The sequence below is a fragment of the Garra rufa genome, chromosome 21, assembly GCF_049309525.1.
Source record: "Garra rufa chromosome 21, GarRuf1.0, whole genome shotgun sequence".
In the NCBI taxonomy this organism is placed as follows: domain Eukaryota; kingdom Metazoa; phylum Chordata; class Actinopteri; order Cypriniformes; family Cyprinidae; genus Garra; species Garra rufa.
Window position 1 is genome coordinate 10,761,644 of NC_133381.1, and position 27,483 is coordinate 10,789,126.

General features: G+C 34.0%; 1 protein-coding gene across 1 annotated transcript; it reads left to right on the forward strand.

Annotated features, from left to right (window-relative positions):
• Positions 1 to 2,406: 2,406 nt before the first annotated feature.
• Positions 2,407 to 24,955, forward strand: LOC141295527 (uncharacterized). Its single transcript, XM_073826751.1, has 80 exons — positions 2,407 to 2,450; positions 2,552 to 2,599; positions 2,671 to 2,718; positions 2,801 to 2,848; positions 3,133 to 3,174; positions 3,345 to 3,392; positions 3,484 to 3,531; positions 3,665 to 3,715; positions 3,811 to 3,858; positions 3,954 to 4,001; positions 4,468 to 4,512; positions 4,647 to 4,688; positions 4,774 to 4,821; positions 4,987 to 5,028; positions 5,140 to 5,184; positions 5,292 to 5,336; positions 5,426 to 5,473; positions 5,570 to 5,617; positions 5,749 to 5,790; positions 5,872 to 5,934; positions 6,055 to 6,099; positions 6,492 to 6,539; positions 6,630 to 6,674; positions 6,752 to 6,799; positions 6,887 to 6,931; positions 7,038 to 7,085; positions 7,167 to 7,214; positions 7,470 to 7,517; positions 7,613 to 7,660; positions 7,923 to 7,970; positions 8,078 to 8,125; positions 8,266 to 8,313; positions 8,414 to 8,461; positions 8,549 to 8,596; positions 8,673 to 8,717; positions 8,971 to 9,015; positions 9,111 to 9,158; positions 9,298 to 9,345; positions 11,153 to 11,214; positions 11,305 to 11,335; positions 11,449 to 11,496; positions 11,582 to 11,629; positions 11,751 to 11,798; positions 11,884 to 11,931; positions 12,016 to 12,072; positions 12,181 to 12,225; positions 12,426 to 12,476; positions 12,623 to 12,670; positions 12,751 to 12,795; positions 12,885 to 12,932; positions 13,023 to 13,070; positions 13,340 to 13,386; positions 14,207 to 14,246; positions 14,355 to 14,402; positions 14,490 to 14,537; positions 14,668 to 14,712; positions 14,824 to 14,871; positions 14,965 to 15,009; positions 15,083 to 15,130; positions 15,404 to 15,448; positions 15,548 to 15,595; positions 15,679 to 15,726; positions 15,807 to 15,851; positions 15,969 to 16,013; positions 16,105 to 16,149; positions 16,281 to 16,325; positions 16,484 to 16,531; positions 16,622 to 16,669; positions 16,756 to 16,803; positions 16,902 to 16,949; positions 18,832 to 18,996; positions 19,107 to 19,175; positions 19,286 to 19,333; positions 19,637 to 19,684; positions 19,974 to 20,021; positions 20,148 to 20,195; positions 20,560 to 20,583; positions 20,683 to 20,727; positions 20,996 to 21,034; positions 22,525 to 24,955. The coding sequence occupies exons 29-80, from the start codon at positions 7,624 to 7,626 to the stop codon at positions 22,608 to 22,610; spliced, it is 2,592 nt and encodes an 863-aa protein (XP_073682852.1). The 5' UTR covers positions 2,407 to 2,450; positions 2,552 to 2,599; positions 2,671 to 2,718; positions 2,801 to 2,848; positions 3,133 to 3,174; positions 3,345 to 3,392; positions 3,484 to 3,531; positions 3,665 to 3,715; positions 3,811 to 3,858; positions 3,954 to 4,001; positions 4,468 to 4,512; positions 4,647 to 4,688; positions 4,774 to 4,821; positions 4,987 to 5,028; positions 5,140 to 5,184; positions 5,292 to 5,336; positions 5,426 to 5,473; positions 5,570 to 5,617; positions 5,749 to 5,790; positions 5,872 to 5,934; positions 6,055 to 6,099; positions 6,492 to 6,539; positions 6,630 to 6,674; positions 6,752 to 6,799; positions 6,887 to 6,931; positions 7,038 to 7,085; positions 7,167 to 7,214; positions 7,470 to 7,517; positions 7,613 to 7,623; the 3' UTR covers positions 22,611 to 24,955.
• The last annotated feature ends 2,528 nt before the right edge of the window (positions 24,956 to 27,483 follow it).

The following is a 27,483-nucleotide window of genomic DNA, read 5'->3' on the forward strand; positions in this document are numbered from 1 at the left end:
ATGTGTTCTGGCAAAACTGACATGAGCCTTTATGTTCTTTTTGCTCAGCAGCGGTTTTCGTCTTGGAACTCTGCCATGCAGGCCATTTTTGCCCAGTCTTTTGCTTATGGTGGAGTCATGAACACTGACCTGAAAGGGGTCCTATTATGCTTTTTCACTTTTTGAACTTTAGCCAGTGTGTGGTGTGTATGTTTGGGCATAAAACATCTACAAAGTTACAAATCTCAAAGTCCACTCCAAAGGGAGATATTTAGTTTTTAAAAAATCCCTTTTCAAGAACTACAAGGAAACGACTCGTTTGGACTACAGCGTTTGTTTTCCGGAGGCTATTATATCACAACGTAAGTCCCGCCTACTGAAATTCAATTTGTTGGCGGGTGGGGGATTCGCCTAACTTTAGCCATGTATTATGGACAGCCGCTTTTGGGATACTGCAGTGAGCCGTAGGTCGGCTCGTTTAAAGGCGAGATTTAACTAAAGGGTCCGCGAACTGCTCCGGTAGCCGTGCTGAAGCCGCGGCGTTCACGTGTGTTGTACAGAGGGTCCAAACACACGCAGATCCACGGCTGCTGTAAACACAAACACTGACTAGTGATCATCCGTGGACGCGTCGGCGCCGCGCCGTAGACGTGCAGTGTGTGGTAAGAGATTTATTCATCATACAGTGTAGATAGTTTCACTAGCCTTATGGTTTCGGGCATGCAAATAATTAAATACATTAGCACAATAATGATAATATCACGTATCCGCGATCTCGCAGGCTGACGATAGGTGTATATGACTTCCTTCTTTCAGACGAATGCAATCGGAGTTATATTAAATCAATTCTGGCTCTCATACAACAGCATAGATTGAACGGCATGGGCAAGTGTTCCATCAATCCAAAATAAGTCGATCCATAACAACAAAAGTGCCTCATATGGCTCCGGGGCGGTCGGTAAAAGCCTACTTTAGCAATCAGATGTGTTTTTGTAAAAAAAACATAAGAATCACTTTAATTTAATTTGCTGGTTTGGGAAGGGGCACAACAGGGCGGAACACGGTCTATGCTGTTTGCCAATCGCAACGCAGTGGGACTTCTGGCCAATCACAATACATTTGGTTTTTCGGAAGGTGGAACCCGGAACTAATCGAGCCGTTTGTGCCAGCCTGGGGAGAAAGCTATTGTAATAATGTAAATTATGTGAAAAATAATGCGTTTTTCGAACAACTAAGGATGACCGCATGTTCAAGTACACCCCCACCAAAAAATAAAGACTTTGTAAAGGAGCATAATAGGACCCCTTTAACTGAGGCAAGAGAGGCCTGCAGTTCTTTAGATGTTGTTGTGGGGTCTTTTGTGACCTCTTGGATGAGTTGTCGCTGCGCTCTTGGAGTAATTTTGCTCGGCCGGTCACTCCTGGAAAGGTTCACTACTGTTCCATGTTTTCGCCATTTGTGGATAATGGCTCTCACTGTGGTTCGCTGGAGTCCCAAAGCTTTAGAGATGGCTTTATAACCTTTTCCAGACCTTTTCAGTTACTTTCTTTCTCATTTGTTCCTGAATTTCTTTGGATCTCAACATGATGTGTAGCTTAAAAACTGCATGTTGTGTTTACTTGTGTTATCTTTGATGAATATTTAAACTTGTTTGATGACCTGAAACATTAAAGTGTGACAAACATGCAACAAAAAAACAAAAAACAAAAAATCAGGAAGGGGGCCAACACTTTTTCACACCACTGTATTTCTTGAAGAAAAGAAAGGTGCTTGATTTTTAGATAGACAACTGTGAATTAGACAAACAACCTGTGGTCTAAATAAAAACAAATAATGTCATTCCATACTTTTAGACAAACCTCCCAAAAAGAAAGATAAAGCTGTTTCAGTAAAGAAAGGTATCACAACTCCACCTAATTATGTATTTAATTATTTTTCACAGTTTTAACTTAATCAGTTAAAGAGCCTCAGGGGAAAAGTTGAAATCAGCAAGTTGAAATGCTTTTCTCTTTTCTTACTTATTCAGAGGCTAAAGCTCCCAAGGACAAAATTAAACCGGCCCTTTTGAAGAAAGGTAGGATGCACTTAAAGTAACACCAATTCTTTTAAAAGTTTTTTTTTTATGCATGGCATTAGCTGAGCCTGCTGACTCATTTTCAGAGCCTGAAGTTTCTAAGGAGAAAGTAAAACCACCAACTGCCAAGAAAGGTAATATGGAAATATGTGTCCTTGATGTGTTTTTTTTTTTTTTGTCAGTCTCATATATAATTTATTAAATATATTCTTCCATCTTTTTCAGAAGAGAAGCCAACAACCGCTCCTGTTAAAACAGGCAATTAGTAATTTTTCTTTTTTTTTAAATTCATAGATAAGTTAAGTTCAGGTCAGGTCTACTTTTACACCAACTTTTTCTTAAATTGTAGAACCTGCAGTTGCAGAAGAGAAAGTAAAGCCAGTACCTTCAAAGAAAGGTTAAAATAACCCTCTGTTGAATATCAATATCTATCAAAGTATATGTTTTGGATATTACTTAGATATCACTTTCTAATGCATGCAATTATGATCATTTCAGATGCTGAAGCTCCTAAGGAGAAGGTGAAACCAGCCCCAGTTAAGAAAGGTACAGTTTGATTTTATTGGACATATTTTTGCAATGTTAATGATGCTAACTGTTAACATCCACTGATGTAGAACCTGAGGTTTCCAAAGAAAAAGCCAAGCCAGAACCTTCAAAGAAAGGTAAAATTAATGCAATTTTTTATTTTCGATGTGCGTATGTTACAATAGTTATCATACAGAAAAATCACTGAATCTTGCACAGAAGCTGAAGCTGTTAAAAAGAAGGCAAAACCAGCACCAGCTAAAAAAGGTACAGCACTTCTGATAGTGTCATTAAATTCATCAGATCATTATCCATTAAGATGCAGGTTTGTTTGAAAAGAAACTTTCTGAATATTTTACATTACTTAAGTGTGTACATTAGCTCTGCATAAATATTTTACCCACCAGTTTGAGTTGATTTTTAGAGCCTGAAATTATTAAAGAGAAGGAGAAACCTCCAAAGAAAGTAATAGTTTTTAAACTGCACAAGGTACTACTCTTGTGTTCATGTAATTTAGAATAAATGTTGATTAAAATGTATATTTTTTTTAGAAGCTGTAAAAGAAAAGCCCAAACCTGCTTCTCTAAAGAAAGGTATTTATACTACTTAAGTGTTTATTTCTGGCCAGTGACAAGTTGAAACTTTACATGAAGATATAGAGACAAAGAAGAATCTTTAATTGTTTGTTTTACCTGAATATAAGCACATATTGGACATGAAACACCACATTGAATATGCTGTTGATTTTCCATTATTTTTACAGAACCTGAAGTTCCAAAAGGGAAAGCAAAATTTGAACCTGCCAAAAAAGGTTAATTGTCTATATAGTTTAATGGGACATTGTTTTGTGCATTGTTTTTCCCTTTTTGTTTAAAATATATCCTGTGTAATAAATATTTCAGAGGCAGAAGTTGCCAAGGACAAACTTAAACCTGCCACTGTGAAAAAAGGTTTGGATGACTCTGTGTTTACTGTATAATTGCTATACAACAGGAAAACCAAACCGATAATTCAATATTATTTCAATAACAGTTAGATATTCAAGAAAACATAATTATATGAAATTCTGTCATTGTTTTGCAGAACCTGCTGTTGCAGTTGAAAAGACAAAACCAAAACCTGCACCAAAGAAAGGTACTAATGTTTTAAATGCAGTTTTAGAGTCTGAATCTGCTATAAAGGCATGTCTTTGCTGAACTGTTTTAAAACTGAAATATCATTCTATTCAGAACCTGAGGTTACCAAAGAGAAAGCCAAACCAGAACCTGCAAAGAAAGGTATTAGGAGGCAGTAAATGTAATGTTTGTTTTAAATATTTGCTAAATTTACTACCAGGCAGTATCAAAATATTTACTCATCATTGACATTTCAGAGGCTAAAGTTATCAATGAAGAAGCTAAACCAGCTCCTGTAAAGAAAGGTATTGTTGTTTAGCAAAATTAGGAGTCAAATGCACATTTCCCCCAAACAGATTAAAGAACATATGTGACCCTGGACCACAAAACCAGTCATAGGTCATTGTTAGGATCGGACAATATTTGGCCGAGATACAACTATTTGAATATCTAGAATCTGAGGGTGCAAAAAAATCAAAATACTGAGAAAATCACCTTTAAAGTTCTCCAAATTAGGTTCTTAACAATGCATATTACTAATCAAAAATTACATTTTGATATATTTATAGTAGGAATTTTACAAAAAATCTTCATGGAACATGAACTTTACTTAATTTCCTAATGATTTTTGGCATAAAAGAAAAATCAATAATTTTGACCCATACAGTGTATTTTTGGCTATTGCAACAAATATTTCCCAGCGACTTAAGACTGGTTTTGTGGTCCAGGGTCACATATGAGCCATTTTAATATCTCTTTTTATCATTACAGAGGCTGATGTTATTAAAGATGTTAAACCAGCCCCTGAGAAGAAAGGTTTGGATTACCATTATTGTAGCTTGATGTGGACTTTCATTCTGTGCTAAATATTAATTAAAAATTATCCAAGGACATGCTAAAGAACACCTTTCATAATTTTACTTTTTTTTTTTACATAATTGTAATTTCAGAGGTCGCCAAGGACAAAGTTAAACCAGCTCCTGTCAAGAAAGGTATGGGTGTGAATGAAATCATCCTGCACATGCTGTTGTTTTCCACTATATAATGAGCATTCATTACATTAAAACTGTTTTATAGAGCCTGAAGTGGCTAAAGAAAAAGCCCCTGGACCAAAACTCAAAAAAGGTTAGTTCTTGAATCTTTAAAAAACATTCAATGAGTGTTTTACATATTTTATTAGCATTCAATGTAATTATTCCAGAGAGAGGCTTTATCTTACCATTTCAGAAGTTGAAGCTGTTGAAGTTGCTTGACATTATTAAATAAAACAGAATATCCATCTGTTTTTAGTGCCTGAAGTTATCAAAGAAAAGCCAGCACCTCCAAAAAAAGGTGATAAGATACAGTATATGCTTGACCAACATTTACAGCAATAAATACTGGATTAGATTGAATCTCATACACATATTGTCCTGTCCTTTTTCACCTTGTAAACTCTTACAGCTGAGGTTCCAAAGGAAAAGGCAAAACCAGTCTCTGAAAAGAAAGGTAAGCATCCAGTTAGCTTTTAAATAGAAAATCACTTTTATTTATTTTTTGACACATCTGCAAATGTAAAAAGTAAATTATGACTCTTCTTTACTGCTGTTTTCCAGCACCTGAAGTAACCAAAGAAAAAACAAAGCCAGCGCCAAAGAAAGGTATCTTGTAAGAATAATGTCAAAACCTTTTGTCTGGCCAGTTTTAAGACAATGCTAATGCTTTAAATATTTTATAAACTTCATTTTAGAAGCTGAAGTAATCAAAGAAAAAGCTAAACCAGCCAGTGAGAAGAAAGGTATGAGTTACTTTAACAATTAAATTGTAATTATCATCCACCTTCAAAAACGATTATGCTAAAATATACTTTTTCTGTAAATTTTCATAATTTTAGAGGCTGAGGTCATTAAGGAGAAAGCTAAACCAGCCCCTGAGAAGAAAGGTAAGAGTTACCATTATTTAATATTTTTTTTTTAGATTTTGTTCATTTGTGAACAAAATTCTGAATGTATGCTTTTCTCAGATTGACATTTTCCCAAAGCTAATCACATTTTGTACCATGTTATTTTATAGAGGCTGAAGTCATTAAGGAGAAAGTAGCTCCTGTGAAGAAAGGTATGAATGTGAATGAGATAATCATAATTTAAATTTCAGCTATGATGATCATTCATCACATGACATGCTATTGTCTCATAGAGCCTGAAGTTGCAAAAGAAAAGGCACCTGAACCAAAACCAAAACCCGAACCCACCAAGAAAGGTGTTAATATGCTGTGTTAACTTTTTATATTTTAAAATATGCATTTTGGAAAAATATACATTGTTTTCAATTAAGGTTGTCTAGAAGCTAATATCAATTTAACTTGTGATGCCTTTCCAGTTGAGGTTCCAAAGGAAAAGGAAAAACCAGTGCCTGAAAAGAAAGGTATGTGTCTAGTACAGGTATACCTGCCAATTCAAAATCACTTTTAATAATTATGTAATGAGGTACACTACACTCTTAAAAATAAAGGTGCTTTACAATGCCATAGAATCACCTTTTTTGTCTAAATGGTTCCATTAAGAACCTTAAACATCTAAAGAATTCTCTTTCACAAAAGTGGTGAAAAGAAGGTTCGAAAATAAGATTATAAAAAAAGGTATGAAAGAGATGGTTCTTTGTGGAACCAAAAATGGTTCCTCTATGTCTATGGCATCTCTTGAAGAACCTTTTAAAGCGCCTTTATTTTTAAGAGTGTACATTGTTGATTTTTCTGTAAATCTGCAAATTCTGAAGTTAAACACATCATGTTTAACATGTAAAATCATGTTTTGCAGCACCACCTGAAATAACCAAAGAAAAACCCAAGGCTGCACCAAAGAAGGGTAAATTGTTTATATTTATTACTGATAATAATGCCTAAATGTTGGTCTTTTTTCAGATTTTAATTTATGTTTTTTAATCTATTTTCGAAGCTGAAGTAATCAAAGAGAAAGTTAAACCAGCTCCTGAGAAGAAAGGTTTGATTTACTGTATTAAGAATCAAATTACTGTTTTCTGTAACAACATGTATGATTAAACTTTATGATCATTTTAGCGCCTGAAGTCATTAAGGAAAAAGTTAAACCAGCCCCTGAGAAAAAAGGTGAGTTCATGTTGAAATGTAATCTCTGCAGTTTTAAAGTTAATATTAAAAACAAAAACTTCAACAGTCACCGCATTGCTATTTCAGAGGCTAAAGTCAAGGAGAAAGCAAAACCAGCTCCTGTAAAGAAAGGTATCCTTTTGTTTGATGATAGTTCATCACATTAAAATTATTTTCTCAAGGAAAAAAGTTTCATGTCAGTTGTTTTAATTACTGTTTTATGTTTTCATAATTTCAGAAGCTGAAATTATCAAAGAAAAAGCCAAACAAGCCCCTGAAAAGAAAGGTTTGATTTACTGTTAAGAAACATTTTACACAAGCACTTGCTATTAAAAAAATTAAAACCTGTATATCATTGCTATTTCAGAGGTTGAAGTCCTCAAGGAGACAGTTAAACCAGCTCCTGTAAAGAAAGGTATGGATGACGATGAAATGCTTCTGATTTTCATCACATAAAACAATGCTGTATCATCATAAAGACCTGATTTTTTTTTTCCTAGTAGACATTATCCTGCAAGTATTTAGTTTTACCAGCCTCAGAGTGTTTATTTATGCCATTCACCCTTTCATATCATTGTTTTGTACTCTATTTTGTATTTTTAAAATGAAAGTATCATGTTTTTTGCCTAGCTATTTTTTCCTAATTTTTAAAATATTATATCAATTACAGAAGCTGAAGTAATCAAAGAAAAAGCTAAAGCAGCCCCTGTGAAAAAAGGTTAGATTTGAGTTGAGAATCAAATTAACATTTTCACAAGAAAATTATAAAGGTAATCAATTCCTTAATTTTTTTTTACATTATTGCCACTTTAGAGCCTGAAACCATGAAGGAGAAAGCTAAAGCAGCTCCTGTAAAGAAAGGTATGTATATTAATAAAAAAATATATTCTACCCACTTTTTAAAGTAATACTGATTATTTTCTCTTAGTTTTTTGTATAAAATAAAAAGCTAACCCAGTTCTTCTAAAAAGAAGTTTGTATGCTTTTACACAATATTAAACTTAATTTTATTTATAAGACATCATTAAAACGTTCATATGTTCATAAACCTTCTCAAAAAATAAAACTTGATGGCTTTTCATAATGCAAAATAGATTAGAATTGTTTTGTCTTAATATTTTAGAGGCTGAAGTCATCAAAGAGAAAGCTAAACCAGCCCCTGAGAAGAAAGGTTTGATTTATGTTAATATTTAAAACATTTCCTCAAAGCAAAATTTAAGATCACACAAAAGGATGTTTTTGGCTTCCTCTAATTTTTTTTGCATTATCTCATTTCAGAGGTTGTAGCTGTTAAGGAGAAGGCTAAACCAGCCCTTGAGAAGAAAGGTATGAGATGTTGTCTCTTATTATCTCTATCTGAGAGTAATTTCACTTTGTGGTGAAGATAAAACTAGTAAACAAATTCTAAGATAATGTAAAAAAGATATTTGCAATATCTAAATATTTTTTAAAAATTGCCATTTCAGAGGCTGAAGTCATCAAGGAGAAAGCTAAACCAGCTCCTGTAAAAAAAGGTACATGGATTGAATTGAAATGCTCGTTCTGCTATATGATGAATCCCATGAACTAAATCCTTGTTTGACATGATTGAAATCGCTCTGTTTTGTTTTGTAGAGCCTGAAGTTACTAAAGAGAAAGCTAAACCAGCCCCTGAGAAGAAAGGTTTGATTTACTGTTATGTATTCAGTTTTCACTGTCGTTATTAGATTGTAATTTTTTCTCTAAACGTTTGCAATATCATTATTATAGAGGCTGAAGTCATCAAGGAGAAAATTAAACCAGCTTCTGTAAAGAAAGGTATGGAGGCGAAACCATGTATACTGTTGTTTTCACTGTATGATTATTCATAACACAAATCAATAATGTTTTATAGAGCCTGTAGTTTCTAAAGAAAAGGCACCTGAACCTACAAAGAAAGGTATACTTTATATGTATATTACTTGTTTACATTTCAAACAAGTTTTAGAAAAGGGTGCAAATGAAAAAGCAAAACCATGTTTGCATCGTAAATGACCTGTTGATTTGTGAATGCATAGCAAGTACTGTCAGTTGACTGACTTGAGCCACTTGGCTTTTATAAATATTGTAAAGAACATTATGATAATTTATACCATAAGAAGTTTCAACTCAAGTTCTGCTTTTTTAACATGACATTCTTCTGTGTTTGGCAGAGCCTGAGATTATTAAAGAAAAATCCAAGCCAGCACCAAAGAAAGGTATGCCTACTTATATTTATTTGTTTGCACTTTCCCTCAGCTAAATAAAATATTGTATTGAAATGTTTTTTTATAAATGTTTTACAACATTTTAGAGGCTGAAGCCATCAAAGAGAAAGCTAAACCAGCCTCTGAAAAGAAAGGTAGAAGTTATTCTGTGCTTTCATCCAAACTTCAAAAAAATCAATTTTGCATTAAAATAAAAATACGAAACTAATATAAAATAGAGTCTTTCCAAAATTTTATCTCATCTAAATATTTCCTCATCATTTGCTTTTTCAGAGGCTGAAATCATGAAAGAGAAAGCTAAACCAGCTCCTGTAAAGAAAGGTATGCATGCCAGTGACATAATCTTGCATTGCTAATTTCGACAGTATAATGATCAATTATTACATGTTCAGTCAACTTAAAATAATTTGTTACCTGGCTTCATGTTCAGTCAACTTAAAGGAACACTCCACTTTTTTTGGAAATAGGCTCATTCTGCAACTCCCCCCGAGTTAATAAGTTGATTTTTACCGTTTTGAAATACATTCAGCCGTTCTCCTGTTCTGGTGATATCACTTTTAGCATAGCTTAGCATAGATCATTGAATCCTATTAGACCAATAGCATCGCGTTCAAAAATGACCAACGAGTTTCCATATTTGTCCTATTTAAAACTTGACTCTTCTGTAGTTATATCGTGTACTAAGACCGGTGGAAATGCAAACCTGCGATTTTCTAGGCTGATAAGATTAGGAACTACACTCCCATTCCGGCGTAATATGGCCGAGGCAGGCGGAGTATTATCAGAAATGAGTTCCCAGCTAGTTTAGCATTTGCACATGTGCTGCATGGTATTACTGCTCCTGCTTCAGCCTTATTACGGCAACAAACTTCCTTGACTATTACGCCGGAATGGAAGTGTAGTTCCTAATCTTATCAGCCTGGAAAATTGAAGCTTTGCATTTCCACCGGTCTTAGAACACGATATAACCACAGAAGAGTCAAGTTTTAAATAGGACAAATACCGAAACTCGTTGGTCATTTTTGAATGTGATGCTATTGGTCTAATAGGATTCAATGATCTATGCTAAGCTATGCTAAAAGTGATATCGCCAGAACAGGAGAACGGCTGAATGGATTTCAAAACGGTAAAACTCAACTTATTAAAGGTTGTATCAGCGATTTCTAGCCTGAAACATAAAGTGTCAATTTCAGCTGACCTTTCTTCACGATCCGCTCGCTGCCTGCCCCATAAATTGTCTGTGAAAAAAACGCGTCTCTCTGGTCAGCCTAGGGTCCGAGATATGCCAAAAAAACAATCGGCACTACCAACCTTTCCACAGATAAACAAACAGTGTTCCAACCAATCACCGTCAGGGGTTTGGTGTTGTGGACTTTCGCTCCGCCTCCTTCACATCCCTGCACCAGTAGGAAAGTCCACAACACCAAACCCCTGACGCTGATTGGTTGGAACACTGTTTGTTTATCTGTGGAAAGGTTGGTAGTGCCGATTGTTTTTTTGGCATATCTCGGACCCTAGGCTGACCAGAGAGACGCGTTTTTTTCACAGACAATTTATGGGGCAGGCAGCGAGCGGATCGTGAAGAAAGGTCAGCTGAAATTGACACTTTATGTTTCAGGCTAGAAATCGCTGATACAACCTTTAACTCGGGGGGAGTTGGAGAATGAGCCTATTTCCAAAAAAAGTGGAGTGTTCCTTTAAAATAATTTGTTACCTGGCTGTCTTAAAATTTTAAGTTCAGTCAACTCAAAGTTTAGTCAACTTGAAATGTTAAGTTGTACTAAGTGACAACTTGGATATTTGAGATATATTCAACTTAAAATTTTACAGCAACTGGGTAACTTGCCCAGCTTTTAGGTTTAACAAACTATTTTATTTTAAGTCAATTTAAATATCTAAGTTGTCACTTAGTACAACTTAACATTTCAAGTTGACTAAACTTCAAATTTTAAGGCAGCAGGCTAACAAATTATTTTATGTTGACTCAACAAATTCTTTTTTTTTTTTGTAGAACATTTGAAATTTGTATCAGAAATATGGTTTATCCAATCATGCGGAGAAAAATAGTGAAAAAGCTTCATTGTTTGACGTGACAAGCTTAAATATTCTTCTGTTTTCTGTTTTATAGAACCTGAAGTTGTCAAAGAAAAAGCAAAACCGGTCCCCAAATTAAAAGGTTTGTTTTACTGTGTTAACAATGTATCTGTGCAAAATATAATATTTTGCTAATACTATGTTACATTTTTTTATATTATCAACATTTTTGAAGCTGATGTCAAGGAAAAAGCTAAACCAGGCCCTGAGAAGAAAGGTAGAAATGATCATGTGTGCTTTTACCCCGAAGTTTATGTTAATATTTTCCCTCAAAAAATATAACATTAATATAATTTTCTTTCTAAAAATATTCACATAATTTCCTTTCAGAGGCTGAAGTCATCAAAGAGAAAGCTAAACCAGCTCCTGTAAAGAAAGGTGGGGATATCAACAACATTTTCTTGCACTGCTGATTTTGACATTACAATGATCATTTATCACATGCACAAATGCTGTTTTATAGAGCCTGAAGCTGCTAAAGAAAAAGCACCTGAACCGAAACCCAAAATAGGTGAGTTTTTTTCCTCACAGGTCTTTTTGCATTTTATACTTTTACTAGTATGGTCAATCTATTTAACCGTAACTGTTTTACATTATAAAACTGAAATATTATTCTGTTTTCTGTTTTGTAGAGGCTGTAGTCATCAAAGAGAAAGCTAAACCTGTCCCTGTGAAGAAAGGTTTGATTTACTGTCAACAAAAATTTCACTTAATTTTTTATAAGCAAAATGTTATATAAACATTTGTGTATTATTATCATTGCAGAGGTTGAAATCATTGAGGAAAAGGTTAAACCAGCTCCTACAAAGAAAGGTATGGATTAAAATAAATAATCTGCACATATTGTTGCTTTCATAATGATGATCATTTATCAAAACAAACCATACGGTTTTACAGAGCCAGAGGTTCGTAAAGAAAAGGCACCTGAACCAACACCAGAACCTGCAAAGAGAGGTATAATATGTGTGTTTTTCTGGTAACTTGTGTGAATACCTGAATGTTTAGTTTCAGTTTTTAAGGTTTTGCTCTAAAATATTTAATTTTTCTTCTAATTCCTTTCAGTTGAAGTTCCAAAGGAAAAGGCAAAACCTGTCCTCAAAGAAAAAGGTACATATTTAGTGTCGGACCTAATATTGCTGACTTATCAACACATCAGCAACTGCTAGCAAAAATAGTCAATTATGATTTGTTTCTATACTATTATATGTAATGTGTATTACAGGATATGTGACAAATTATGTTAACTTATAACATCACAGCTGCTATTTTAAAGGTAAGATCTAAAGTTAAACTCTTATGTTTTGCAGCACCTGAGATAACTAAAGAAAAAGAAAAAACAAAACCAGCACCAAAGAAAGGTACTGTATTTTTTTTATAAGAATAATGCCAAAAAGGTCCCTGATTTTCAGTAAATGTTAATGCTTTTATGTTATCATTATTTTAGAGGCTGAAGTCAAAGAGAAAGCTAAACCAGCTCTAAATGTTTATATTTTCACAATTTTAGTACCTGAAGTCATCCAAGAGAAAGTAAAACCAGCCCCTGAGAAGAAAGGTTTGATTCTGTGTGTTAACAATTAAATTAATGCTATTAATGAGAAAAAGGTTTATGCTAAAAAAAGTTTATCTTTTCAGAGGCTAAAGTCAAGGAGAAAGCTAAACCAGCCCCTGAGAAGAAGGGTAATTGTTAACTTTTTTTACATTGGGTGATTTTATTCTGTGTTATAATAAGATTTTACAATATCTAAATATATTATATGCCATTTCAGAGGCTGAAGTCATCAAGCAGAAAGTTAAACCGGCTCCTAAAAAGAAAGGTATGAATATCAGTGAAATCATCCTGCATTTGTTGTCACTTTCCCCTGTATAATGATTAAATTATCACATGAAAACATACTATTTTATAGAGCCTGAAGTTTCTAAAGAAAAGGCTCCCGAGCCAAAATCGAAAAAAGGTGAGCTTATTTCTCAACCTAAGAAGATAATGTGGTATAACTTTTTATATTGACAGTTAAAGTAATACTCTAATACATGTACTTAATTTTCTCTAAAAGTTTGTATTTTTACATTTTTAGAAGCTGAAGTCATCAAAGAGAAAGTAAAACCAGCTCCTGAGAAGAAAGGTTTGATTTTTTTGTGTTAGCAATTAAATTAGCATTATTGGTGAGGAAAAAAACTAAGATTGTTTAAAAAAAAAAGTATTTCTACATTATTCCTTTTTCAGAGGCTGAAGTCATCAAGGAAAAAGTTAAACCAGCTCCTGTAAAGAAAGGTAGGTGTTTCAGCTGTGTTGCTTTTGCACAACTGTATAGTAAAAATACAGTTTTATAAAGAAAAGGCACCTGAATCAAAACCCCCAAAATATATTTTTTTCAACACAGGCCAATAATATGAGCTTTCATGTAAATGTTTTGTCCAATTTAGAGTAGTACATTAATACTCTATTATATCTATTCTGTCATCTCTGAATATATATAAGTCATCAAGGAGAAACCTAAACCAGCCCCAAAGAAAGGTAAGAGTTACATTTGTTGTCGCTTATATTTATATTTGCTCAAGTTAAAAACAAATCTCAAAGTTAATTTAATTCAGTGATGATGCTAAAGTTTTCTCATTCTCTAAATATTTTCATCATTTCAGAGGCTGAAGTTATCAAGGAAAAAGTTAAACCGGCTCCTGTAAAGAAAGGTACAAATAATCCTGCATATGTTATTACTTTTCTCTGTATAATGATTCAGTTATCACATGAAAACATACTGTTTTATAGAGCCTGAAGTGGCTAAAGAAAAGGCACCTGAACCAAAACCCAAGAAAGGTGATTTTTGTTTTTTAACACAGGCCAATAATGTGTACTTTCATGTAGACTTTTTGCCCAGTTTAGAGCAGTACATTAATATATTATATATATTTTGTCTTCTCTAAATATGTTTATATGGTTATGTCACAATTTCAGAAGTCATCAAAGAGAAAGTAAAACCAGCCCCTGAGAAGAAAGGTTTGATTTATTTTAAAATGTAATGAAATATCTTATTGAGAAAATATAAGATGATTCTAAAAAGTCTTATTTAATATCATCAACGCTTTAGAGGCTGAAGTCATCAAGGAGAAACCTAAACCAGCCCCTAAGAAAGGTAAAAGTTACCATTATTGTGTCTTGATATGTGCTTAAGTTAAAGATAATAGTTATATAGTTCATTTACTCTATTCAATGATGATACAAATTTTTTTCATTTTTTCAGAGGCTGAAGTCATCAAGGAGAAAGTTAAACCAGCTCGTGTAAAGAAAGGTATAAATATCAATATGCTTGTTTTCTGCTGTATGATGACTGCTGTATGATGATCTTTATTATATTCATGAACTAAAACTTTTATAGAGCCTGAAGTTGCTAAAGAAAAGGCACCTGAACGGGCACCAAGAATAGGTACGATTTCCATGAACAAAAATAAGGAACATATTTAAAAGCTAAAAATATTAAGAATGTAATAAACTTCATTGTTAGGCATTTTTGATATCGAATATCAATATTTTAAAACATTTTAAATGTTTTGCAGCCCCTGTGATGATCAAAGAAAAGCCAAAGCCAACACCAAAGAAAGGTAATGCAGTTTATTTGTGAAAAAACAACATCAAAACTATTTAAATTTCTATTTATGCTGGTTTTAAGATAATGCTAATGCTTTAAATATTTTATATCATCACCATTTTAGAGGCTGAAATCATTAAAGAGAAAGCCAAACCAGCTCCTGAGAAGAAAGGTTTGATTTACGTTAAAATGTATTGAAAAATTTCCCAAAGAAAATTTAATATCATGCTAAAAATCTTTTTTATTTTATATTATCACCATTTAGAGGCTGAGATCATCAAGGAGAAACCTAAACCAGCTCCTAAGAAAGGTAAGAGCAATATAGCTTGATGTGCACTGTCAAGTTAAAGGCTTAAATGTACTCAAATCAAGTATTATTTCAGAAGCTGAAGTCATCAAAAAGAAAGTTATACCAGCTCCTGTAAAGAAAGGTATGGATGACAATGAAATCATCCTGCATATGCTGTTGTTTGTGTATTATGATTATTCATTATTCAACAGTTTTTTAGAGTTGCTAAAGAACTGGCAGCAAAAAGAAATTTTCCCATAGCAAAAATTAGAAAAAAATCTTTAACTTAGCATTTCAAATGCTAAATATATTAGGAGTTTTTTGTATTGTATTGAAGTCCATTGTAAGGTGTTTGAAACTGAAATATCTGCCTGATTTTCTAAAATGGTTTAAAGTTAAACCCCATATTTTGCAGCACCTGAGATAACCAAAGAAAAGCCCAAGCCAGCACCAAAGAAAGGTATTTAAATTCATTTTTGTAAAAAAAAGTCAAAACAAATTTCTATTTTGCCCAGATAATGCTAAATCTATAAAAACTATTATAATAACATTATTTTAGAGGCTGAAGTCATCAAAGAGAAACCTAAACCAGCTTCTGAGAAAAAAGGTTTGTGTTATCAAATTGACATCATCCTTAAGCCATAATTAAGACTGTGCAAATAAAAAAAATGCTTATTGTCATAATTGCAGAGGCTGAAGTCATCAAGGAGAAAGTTAAACCAGCTCCTGTAAAGAAAGGTATGGATGTGAATAAAATCCTGTAATGATGTTGCTTCCCACTGTATGATCATTCATCACTTGAAACTGCTTTTTTATAGAGCCTGATGTTCATAAAGAAAAGGCACCTGAACCTACAAAGAAAGGTATTAATGTATTGAGCAATCTATGCTTATCTTTTAACAATTCCCCTTTGCAATGGAGGTTTTCATATTTCAAGATTTTCTCAGAGACAAATCCTTTTTTGTTTGGTTCGTTTTCAGTTGAGGTTCCAAAGGAAAAGGCAAAACCAGTTCTTAAAGAAAAAGGTACTATCTAGTTGACATTTTAATTGAAAACTGTCCATTTATTTGCTATTTGTCATTTACTTTTGTTAACTTCTACTGCCATGTTTTACAGAACCCGAAATAAGCAAAGAAAAGCCAAAGCCAGCACCAAAGAAAGGTACTTTTATTTAGATTATTGCCATTTAACATCTGATTATGGTATAATAAATTATTTAATAATGTTAAATGAACAATTTTTCTTATCTGCGTTTTACATTTTATAAATGTTTTTCATTGTCTCTAATTCAGAAGCTGTAGTCATTAAAGAGGTTAAACCAGCCCCTGTGAAGAAAGGTATGAGTTTATTTGCTTATGTCTTATAGTGTGATATCATGTGTTGCAAATCAGGTTTCAGCCTCTTAAAATAATCAGGTTATTTTAGTTGAGTCATCAATTTTCAGCCAAGCCATAAGGCTTTATTCAATGTACTGTTATTGCTATTACTATTTTAGAGGCTGAAATTGTCAAAGAGAAAGCTAAACCAGCCCCTGTGAAGAAAGGTTTGATTTACTTTGTTTACAATAGCATTAACAATATTCCCAAGCAGAATATTATGTATAGTCTTTTATTTGCTCTAAATTCTATTTCAGAGGCTGAAATCATCAAGGAGAAAGCTAAACCTGCCCCTGAGAAGAAAGGTAAGAGTTCAATGTTTTACCTACAATTTAAAGAAAATCATATTTAAATTTTAATAATTTAAAGAAAACAATAATTTAATTTTCAGAGGCTGAAGTCATTAAGAAGAAACTTAAGCGAGCTCCTATAAAGAAAGGTATGCATGTCAATGAAATCATCCTGCATGTAGAGCTACTTTCTATCGTATGATTATTATATGAAATAATCATCACATGAAACCATACTGTTTTATAGAGCCTGAAGTCGCTAAAGCAAAGTTAATAGAACCAGCACCTAAAAAAGGTGAGACTTACACACATATTTTAGAAAATGTACTGTTTTTTTTTTTTTAGGGGCCAAGCACCAAAGGTGCGAAGGCACCTATTGTATCTATTGGTATTCTTCTTCTTCCGTTTCTTCCGCTCTTGAGTCTATGGCAGGCCATAGAACCGCTTGCGGGAAAGTTGTGAAATTTGCCACACTAATAGGGGACAGTCTAAAATGTCACTATAGCAAATTTTGAGTTTCTATCTCAAACACTCTAGCGCCAACACTTCTCCAAAGTTTCACTCATGTTTATGCTAATAACTTTTGAACCGTAAGGCACAGGAAGTCTTTTTTCTCTCTAAATCCTTGGCTCATGCCAAAAACACCCAAATTTATTTTTATGTATTTATTTTTTTTAATTGTTCCTAAAACCTACTTTTTCGAACTCATCCTAGACGGTTTGTCTGATTTTCGCCAAAATTGGCTTAGATCATCTTCAGACCATGGTGGCAAAAAGTTATGGAATTCAAGTTGATTAGTCAAACTGTTCTCGAATAGCGTGTGAACAAATTCTACGAAAAGCATGCAAAAATGAATCTCTGCAAAGGTTTGGCGTATTGAGGTGTGTGTTATAACAAGCCGAGTTGAACAATACCAAATTTTCCCGTCGGCCATTTAGAATTTTGTCCAAAAATGCTATATTTTATGAAGACTGACATATTACAAAAATCGGTATGTGCCTCCAGCACTATGCCCTGACAATATTCAAAAGGTTTGGGGGCAGCGCCACTTTGTGGTCAAAAGTTATAATAAACTTTGTAAAAATGCTAATAACTTCTGATCAAAATGGCTTATTGTAATAAAAGTCTTAATATATTCCTTGGGTCATGCCTAGAACATTGATATCAATTTTGACAAAATTGGCTAAACTTACTGTCCGCCATTTTGATTAATGTTGAAAACCTACTTTTTCGAATGCCTCCTAGATTGTTGGTCAGATTTTCACCCAATTTGACTCGGATCATCTTCAGACCATGCTGACAAAAAATTGATGGATTTTGTGTCAAAATACGAAACGGTTTTCTTTTAACGCATCAACGAATTTGCTAGAAAGATGCCAAAGTGCATCTGAGGCTGTATCTCTGCAAAGCTTTGACATATTTGAACCTCACACTGACCATGCCACATCAATTTGGTAACAGTGCCACCTATAGGTCAAGAGTAATAAGCCATTCATTAACCGTTAATTTCCAAAAATGCTAATAACTATTGATTGCATTAGCCTGTTGTAATGAAAAAAGTATTGGTCTCAAAATATTCCTTGGGTCACGCCGACAATATACAAAGTCGGCCGAACTTCCTGTCCACCATATTGATTTATGTTGAAAACCTACTTTTTCAAACTCTTCCTAGACTGTTTGTCCAATTTTCACCAAAATCGAGTCAAGTTATGGATTTCATGTTGATAGATGAAACTGTTTTCGTGCAGCACCACTACAAATTTTAGGCTTGATGCCAAAATGATTTTGAAGCTTTATCTCTGCAAAGCTTTGACATAATGACACCAAACTTTGTTTGTGCCTTTGTCACCTCACACTAAACACACTAGATTGATTTGACAACAGCGGCACCTGTTGGACAAAAGTGATGAGCCATTAAATCATATTACTAGGAGTTCTACAATATTAAAATCATTTTAAAATGGCTTCCTTTTTACTCATTGTTGCAGTTGGTCTGGTGCTCCATGCCATGCTTAGCTCTTCATTTTCCCTTTGGTGTGCTTGGCCCCATAATTGCTGCTTGCAGCTATTTTTTTTTTTATATTTTTTTTTTAGGGTTTTTTTTTGTTTGTTTAATATGTTAATGATTAATGAAAGCTTAAATTTCATACAATTTCAAAACACTTCTGAATACACAGATGATGTTGGTCTTCTTGGTTTGGACTTGGAGCTCCTGAACTCTATCAACCAAAAACTGTCTCTTCTGGACTTAATGAGGAAGGACATTGGTGAAATGAAGAGTGATCTGGAGTCCACTCAAAATCAAATTACACTTTTAAGAATGGACAATAGAACAATCAAAGGTATTTGATCTGATCCATGTTAGAAATATGGTTATCAGACATTATCAGACTGAAAAAAGACTTGAAATTATTCTTGTTGTTAAACCACATGCTGCTTGTGTCTCTTTCAGAGCCAGAGACTTTTGGTGTAAAGGTAAAACCAGCAGTCTCTAAAGAAAAGATGAAAACAGTAAAAAAAGGTATTAAAAAGCTGCTCATGAATTATAGACATAACGAGCGACAACTAAACAGGAACTGATTGCCAATGTAATGTTCACATGCGAGTGATTAATTTTTTTTTCTTTTCTAGACCGTGATGCTTTGATGAATGTTACTAAGACAGCACGTATTAAAGCAGGTAATACTACAACCTATTTGCTTACTTATTTCCAGGAATTTCTTTCTTGTGAAAGTTGCCAAAGACAATTTATTATTGAAATCTAAGCTTCATAAGAGCAATATTAGAATATTCTACATAATGCATTTTCAGTCAGATTAGCTCTTCTGCTTGTTATGTATAATTTGTTTTTTTCTTTTTACCAGCTCTGTACTTTGCATATATAAAGTACAAGATGAATGTAAATTATATCTAGCTTTTTTGTCCTAGTATGAAATTAAAGTTTGCAGGCAGCGTAACCAGTATGTCTTCTTCACAATACAGAACGTGATGCACTGAAAAACATCACTAAACCAGCACCTGCCAAGAAAGGTATGTCAAAAAAAGCTATGTATCAGCACCTACTGTATTACACAAATATGCATATTTGACAGAATTTCTTGAAATTATTTTAAGAATTATCTGATTTTTGTGAGCAATTAAGACATAAAATCCTAAATCAGTAGATTATTTAGTTAAGCTAAGTATTATTTTTATTATTAGTTTTCTTGCATCTTGTAAATCACTTTGAAGTGTTATTTAGATTAAAGGCTATAACAGCAAATTATTTATATCCACATAAATTTATATACATTATATTTGATCAACTTTTCTATTCTAGAAAAAGAGGCTCCAAGAGCTAAGATCAGACCAGAGCCCAAAAAGAAAGGTAACATTTATATTTACTTTTAAAAATTGACGTGTTTTGTAAAAAAAAAAACTTTCTTTTTTACTAAGTAAAAGAATAAGTTGTTATTGTTGTGTCAGTGAATAAAAATCTCTCTTCTGATGCTAGAAATGACCCATGAGAAGGTTAAAGAAGTAAAGAAACCTTTACAGAAAGGTACTGATTACTAAGTGATTTACTAACGCAGACTTTTAATGTTATTCTTACTTTTATTCCTATTCATATTCATTGTTTTATATAATCATCAATGGGTTTCCATTAATAGTTGATTATGATAATAGTTGACACATGAGTATAGAAATCTTTTCAGCTACAAATAGCGTAGACGTGACCTGGAATCTGATATTCCTTAAGAAGAAATATTGAAAATATTAATCCCACTTGTAGAAGAAAATCAGAGCAATCTAGCATAAGAAACAGAAATCTATTTTCCAGTCCTTCATGGTAAAAACATATGCATGAATATGCTTCAGAACATTTAAAGATACTTCTAATACAGCCATTTTCTTTTTTGTTTTAGAACCTGAACAGGTCAAAGAAAAAGGTAAGCTTTTTCTATTTTGTTTTTCTTTTAAATTAAACAGTTATAAACTGGCATAACAAACATTTACCTGATGTTTTGTGAATGTTCTGTAATCAGTAGTCGAGCCAACTGAGAAGGAAGCTGTTGTGGACAAGGAAGTAAAAGGTAAGATATTCATGCATGTGTATATATATTTGAAATACTAAAAAAACACACGCAACAAAATTGCTATTTTTTATTTATTTTTATTTTTTTATTAACATCATGCTGTCCACTAACTGGAATAAATGTAGTTTGTTTTCTTGTTTTATTTTATTCATTTTGTTAATGGTTTTAGTTGTCATTTTAGTTTATTATAGTACCTATGGTGTACTGTAAAATAAATTGATTAAGATTAAATTAAAGAAATATGTCCTGAAAATATGTGTTTCAGAACCTGATGTCACCAAAGATATTCCAGAGATAGAGGAGGGTGAGTTTTTGTCACTATATCAAGTGTGGACCTCAAATCATGATGAACCTTTATCTGAATTAAAATCATTCCACACAAGGTTGCCAGGTTTTCACAACAAAACCTGCCCAATTGCTACTCAAAACTAGCCCAATCTCATTTTGGGCGGTTCCCTTGGTAAAATTCACATTTCAAGGGTTAATATCGTGTTTTTGAGGTGACTTTAACCCACAGTAACAGTGTTAAAGTATCCCAATTCTGTGGAAAAAAAAACAGACTTGGCAACACTGATTCCATATATTACAGTATCTCACAAAAGTGAGTACACCCCTCACATTTCAGCAACCATTTTAGTATATCTTCTCAAGGGACAATACTATAGAAATGAAACTTGGATATATTTTAGAGTAGTCAATGTGCAGCTTGTATTGGTATTGATTTACTGCCCCCTGAAAATTACTCAGCTCAACTGAATTTATATTTTGTGTTAGCACCATTGTTATCTAGCACTGACTTAATCATCCTGGGCATGGAATTGACCAGAGCTGCACAGGCTGTTGCTGGTGCTTAATAGGGTTCAGGTCTGGAGACATACTTGGTCACCCCATCACCTTAAGCTTCCTCAGCAAGGCAGTTGTCATCTTGGTGGTGTGTTTGGGGTTGTTAAAATGTTGGAAAACTGCTGTTCGGCCTAGTTTCTGGAGGGAAGGCATCATGTTCTGCTTCAGAATGTACAGTACATAATGGAATCCATGTTTCCCTCAATGGACTGCAGCTCCCCAGTACCAGCAGCACTCATGCAGCCCCAGACCATGATGCTACCACCACCATGCTTGACTGTAGGCAAGACACAATTTTCTAGGTACTCCTCACCAGGGCATCACCACACATGCTGGACACCATCTGAGCCAAACAAGTTTATCTTGGTCTCATCAGACCACAGGACATGGTTCCAGTAATTCATGCTCTTGGACAGGTTGTCTTCAGCAAACTGTTTGCAGGCTTTCTTGTGAACCAGCTTCAGATGAGGCTTCCTTCTGGGAGTATGCCCATGCAAACTGATTTGTTGCAGTGTGCAGCGTATGGTCTGGGTTAGGGTTACGGTTAGGACATGTGGCTTTGCATGATTAAACAACATACTGCTGTTGTCTCTTAGGGTGTACTCACTTTTGTTGGCAGCTATTTTGACAATAATGGCTGTATGTTGAGTTATTTTCAGAGGACAGTAAATCTATACTGCTATACAAGCTGCACACTGACTACTCTAATATATCCAAGTTTCATTTCTATAGTAATGTCCTTTGAGATGATATACTAAAATGGTTGCTGAAATGTGAGGGGTGTACTCTCTTTTGTGAGATACTGTATATGCACATATTCTTTAAAAGCAATCTTGTAGTAATGTATAACCCATCTTGACAATAGAAAAATTTCAAAGTCAAAGAAAAAGGTCAAAGGCCATTCATTTTTTTTTTCTAAAATAATCCTCTCTAATGTCTTTTCCTCTACAGAGGATGTTCCCTACTTCCAGTGTTTCTTTGTGGATGAGGATGATACTCAGTATCCATTTTTCCCCTTTTCACCACCACTGTGGTGAGTCCAGCTAAACCTCACAGTCTGATGTTAAACGACATGGCAAAGCCAGTGAAGACGGACCTCTGAACCTGAGGAACCTGCTGCTCTTAATGCAGCGGAGCGGTTCAAAGTAGGTCCTAAAGCCTTACACCAACAATGACCAAGAAATCTGAAAGAGATTTACTTTTAGAAGTTACTACCTGGATTTCAAAACTGGAAAACTTCCTTCTCAAATTGTTCGAAGGACAGAGGTTGCAAATATTGCACTATCAATAATATCATCTTAAGGCTATCCAACTTTTAATCAATATCATGGGTTTGCCTTTTGTTTCAGAAGGATTAATATCTATTGATGCTTAATATGTGTCCAAGAAGGAATGTGAGTATAGTTTGTCCAGACAGCACTGACAGGAAGTAATGAAAGAACTAACTTCCTTTCAGGAACATTCAAGAACGTACGATTTTATATATACATGGGACAAGACCTCATTTTGATGGGGTGCTAATTCAAAGCATTCCACCGTGTTTTCTGTCAGAATGGGGTTTGAACGTTGTTCACTGTTCGCACAACTGAAAGGAAGGATATAATAGATCGTGAAATAAGTACAACTATTTTATCTATCTTTTCTTAGTAATACTGTTTACTAAACTGTTTACAGGAGTAACAACTGCACTGAGAATTAAGGGCTTTCCACAGTAAGCTCAGTTCCTCTGAATGTATACATCTTTTTATTTTATTATTTTTTGTTTTATTTTTTTTCTTAGCTTTCCATACATTTTATTTAATACAACTTTTTTTATATATAAATCTATACTTTACAGAGGAAACAAATCTTTTTTCAGTGCTCTTTATAAATGAACACACTGGATTTTGTATATAACAAAATTAAACTGTGGTGCTAAATCCAGGAAAATACATTTAACATCAAAGCAACTGCATTGTTTCAATATATTAAATTGCAAACACTACTGTTTTTACATTTCTCAACATAACATGAATAGTTTATGTAAGATATGACTGTAAAATGTGGATGTGCTTTTGCAGTATTACACGGAGAGACCTACCTAATATAGAAGAGCCAGTTAAATGGCATTCTGAATTGTGTTACACAAATTGTCTATTGCACATTATTCTCATACAAACGTTTTTAGTATGGGATAAAATTATGTGCCAGATGAAATGTTTTGCATGCAACCACAGTGTTTCTCAGCACTGCCCCTGGTGGCTCCCTGGCTTATTACTCCATTACTTGATTTAATGATGTTGTTGAGTGTTTAATGGTGTGTACTAGTAAAACACACCATTAAACTACTGTGCCATTGGGCCGCCCCGGGGACATTTCTTTGACTGCCACTGTCTTTTCTGCTGGAGTTCAGCATGTGGCTCCATAGAGAATAAACTCTTGTCTGTACAAAGAGCTTTTTTTCTCTGATGTACAGTAACGTCTGTTTTTACAAGACAGATTCTAGCCAGGATTTCCAAATGGCCTTAAATGTCTGGGTTTTGGCTTTGTTTTTGTACTTGCTGAAGGCAATGACTGTAAAGTAGTTTGATGAGCGTGCAGGTATTGTATTTATTGACCAATTTTGGTGTGTGAGAAGGTGGGATCTACAAAGAACAGTCAGAGCAATGCAGATTTGTGTACATATAATGTATGAAGAGTGTATAGAGAATGTCAGTAAGAAAGCAAACCCAAAAAACTGACATTTTAGGCAATATAGAAATCCTGACCAGGACATGTCTGGGGGAGAAAAAAAAGAGGACGTATGGTTACCTCTACAAATGTTTATTAATGCTTGTGTAACAGAAATAGGTCTTTTTTGGACTTTTAAAAAAATAGTTACTTTAACAATGGTATATTATGAGCTTGTTGGAGTGTTTTCAGGCAGACTGTGCAGCAATAAATAACAGAATTTTTCCATAGTTTACTTTAAAATTAGCATAGAGTTATTTTTAAATCTAATTAACAGTAAATATTTGAAAAATGCCATAGTTTTGCATGATGTTTGCATTCATTTCATTGTTTAAAAAATGTAGCTAAACCAGATCACATTTCATTTGTAGCTAGAATTATATTTCTCTAAAAATGTATACTGTGGTATAGTATTTTTTCTTGGTCTTTTGCATGTTTTTTCAGTCAGATATTCAAAATGCAAAAAAAAAATACAATTACATTGTACATTCTCTGAACAATGTATAGCCATACACTGAAATCATATTTGTAAAGCTCTCAGGAGAATCAACAATATAGTCAAAAAAAGAGGCCTGGTTGAAACTGTAAATGCTATTGGAGTTGTAATACAGACTTGAATTCTGCTGAAAGTCTGATTTAAGGTTTAGAAGGAATAAATGTTTGCAATAATCAATTGTTTAAGGGCTCTTATTTTTTATGTTGTATTTTTTGTCTTCTTCTTTGTTCAGGTCATTTTAAGAAACTACTGTATTTTAACATCACCACAGGCCATTATGTCAACATCCACTGTCACCAGTAGGTGGCATTACTGCAATATGCTCTCATGAAACCTTTTTGGTCCTTGTGTAATTTTTGTGAAAAAGCAAGTAAAAATGCAGGTTTTGTTAGATAAGTTACTCAGACGAATAGCATTTCAAAAGTGTATTCATGTAAAACTATCTTTTAGGATATTACCGGTAAGTCTTGTCAAAAACTACATTTATTGTAGAAATAAACAACTACATCTAAACACCTAATTAAAATAACAATATTCAGATGAATAAAAAAGATTAGGATTCATAAATATGCCTGTATCTAATTTTTTTTAAATCTATCACTCTCACAATACTACAAAAAGCTGCCAATAGTGCCAAGTGTTAACTGCATTGGTATGCACACCCTGCACACTGAGCTATTCAAGGTTTCTGCCAGACTGCTATTCAAGCATCCCCCAAAAAAATCTTAAACATCTCCAAGCCAACAGAGACTATTCCTAACTGAGGCTATTTGAAAATACCCTTATTGCAAATGAGATTTTATTAAACATGCATATGTGTGTGTACAGTATATATATTATGAATGTTTTAAAATATGCAAGTTAGTCACATTAGACTACGCAATTTTGAATGGTGCTCATTGATTCTATAAGGACAAGAAAATCAATATCAGGACATATGTAGCACAGATGGCTTATGATTTTCAGACATGAAAGTATATGTGAGTTCAGTTTACACATTGACATCTCTCCACGACTGAAATTGTGAAACTGACACCAAATGAAGACACGTTTGTTTGAATCACTCTCTCACACTAAACATAACTATAGCCATTATGCAACAAGTCTTGCCTAAAATTAAAAGCAGTCCCAGAGTGAACCGTGGTCCGGTTTTGGACCGGTGCCTGATTACAATCTGTGCATTGTCAACTGAAATATTTTCTCTTCTATGTTAACAGTTCCCATGGCAGGCAAGGAGGAGTGTCAGGGTTTCCCAGAGCCTCTTTGCCTCTTTTCTTTTCATTGGGGAACAACGGGGAGAGTTTCTTTCATGACACTTGGCAAGAGCATAATCTGGCAGTGATGTCACTCCTAAACTTATAGGCTATTGGCCCGCGGAAGAACGGACTACTCTCGGCCCACAAAGAAGAGAGGCAAAATCAGCTTAAAGCTGAACTGTGGTTGGCCTAAAGAAGAAAAAAAGGGAGAAGATGAAGGCAAGCATTCATGCTTCCTGACAAATGGCCACAGAGACTTGACATAGACTGAGGGGCTGAATAGACCCCCCATATCCTCTCGCTTTTTTCCCTCTCGCTCAGTCACTTTGTAGACTAAATTAGTCTACACGGTAGTCTTGGCACTTTTGGAAACACCTGTGGTGATCTAAAAGAAATGAAAGCTTTTTTTTACTATAGGTTTTAGAATTCAGTTCCTGAATTAAGTAGGTAACTAATGTCTTTTCACCTACACTGCCACACTATCAACCAAAATATAAATGCAAAGGAATCACTAAGTCTTTTTGTGAGCGTATGCAAAGTTTCTTGGAGAACACGACAATATTCTTGAAGTTGTATATATCCACCTTATTCTTCAACACGGAAGTAAGCCTATGGCCGAGACTTCCGGTTAATTAGCCGCTATAGGGAAATAACAAGAAGAAAAACAACGTGCAGTGAATGAAAAAACAGTTTGCACTACAAACCAGTGTGTTTATAATTAATACAATAAAGTAAAATGGTAAGACACACTTATTTGCAATATCAAGCACTAAACCGAACAAAACTCTATTGTGCTGATTATTGCTGCTAAAATGGTCAATTATTGTCATGTTTGGGGCTGTACTAATTAGTCGGACTTGGAAAAACATTTGGTGTACTATAGACTGCCAAAAGTTATAACAAGTCTGAGGAACAAAAGCCGTTTGTGGTTGGCCAAACTGTACCAGGATTTTCAGGGCAAGAATCTTGACAACATTTGTGTTTGTTCTTATCATTTCCAGTCAGGTAGGTGAAATATTAGGCTATCTTAGTTAATACTGCTCATACGTATCTTTACCTACTATTAACTTAGTTTGTCGAATATTGCACCCTTTCCTGGTTACTAAGTCCTTCTCTACATGATTTAGCAGCTTCAACACATTTTTCTTGTGGTTTAGACAGCATAAATTAGCAGATACGCACATTCAGTAGTACATTAACCATGCAATCCATGCTGTTGTTTACATCTGAGTATTGCCAATATGGATACACATCCGGGTAACTGTCCAAATCGTGATGCAAGTGCAAACCCTCTTTATACTGAGCGCAATTCATTTTCTTAATGAAAGTTTTGTGAATGAATACACATCTCAGCTAACTCCAAAAATTATGAACAAATTGTTTCAGTAGCATTAACAGAATATTCGTTCACGATTGGTTAGCCAGGAAAGTTTTCTTAACGTAAATAAA

What these genes read in the sequence shown, in the direction of transcription:
- LOC141295527 (XM_073826751.1), top strand. Translation starts at nt 7,624, where the DNA reads ATGAAGGAGAAAGCTAAAGCAGCTCCTGTAAAGAAAG. An exon ending in ACCAGGCCCTGAGAAGAAAG is followed by an intron (nt 11,336 to 11,448) that starts GTAGAAATGATC and finishes ATTTCCTTTCAG; the next exon opens with AGGCTGAAGTCATCAAAGAG. An exon ending in AAAGAAACCTTTACAGAAAG is followed by an intron (nt 20,196 to 20,559) that starts GTACTGATTACT and finishes TTTTTGTTTTAG; the next exon opens with AACCTGAACAGGTCAAAGAA.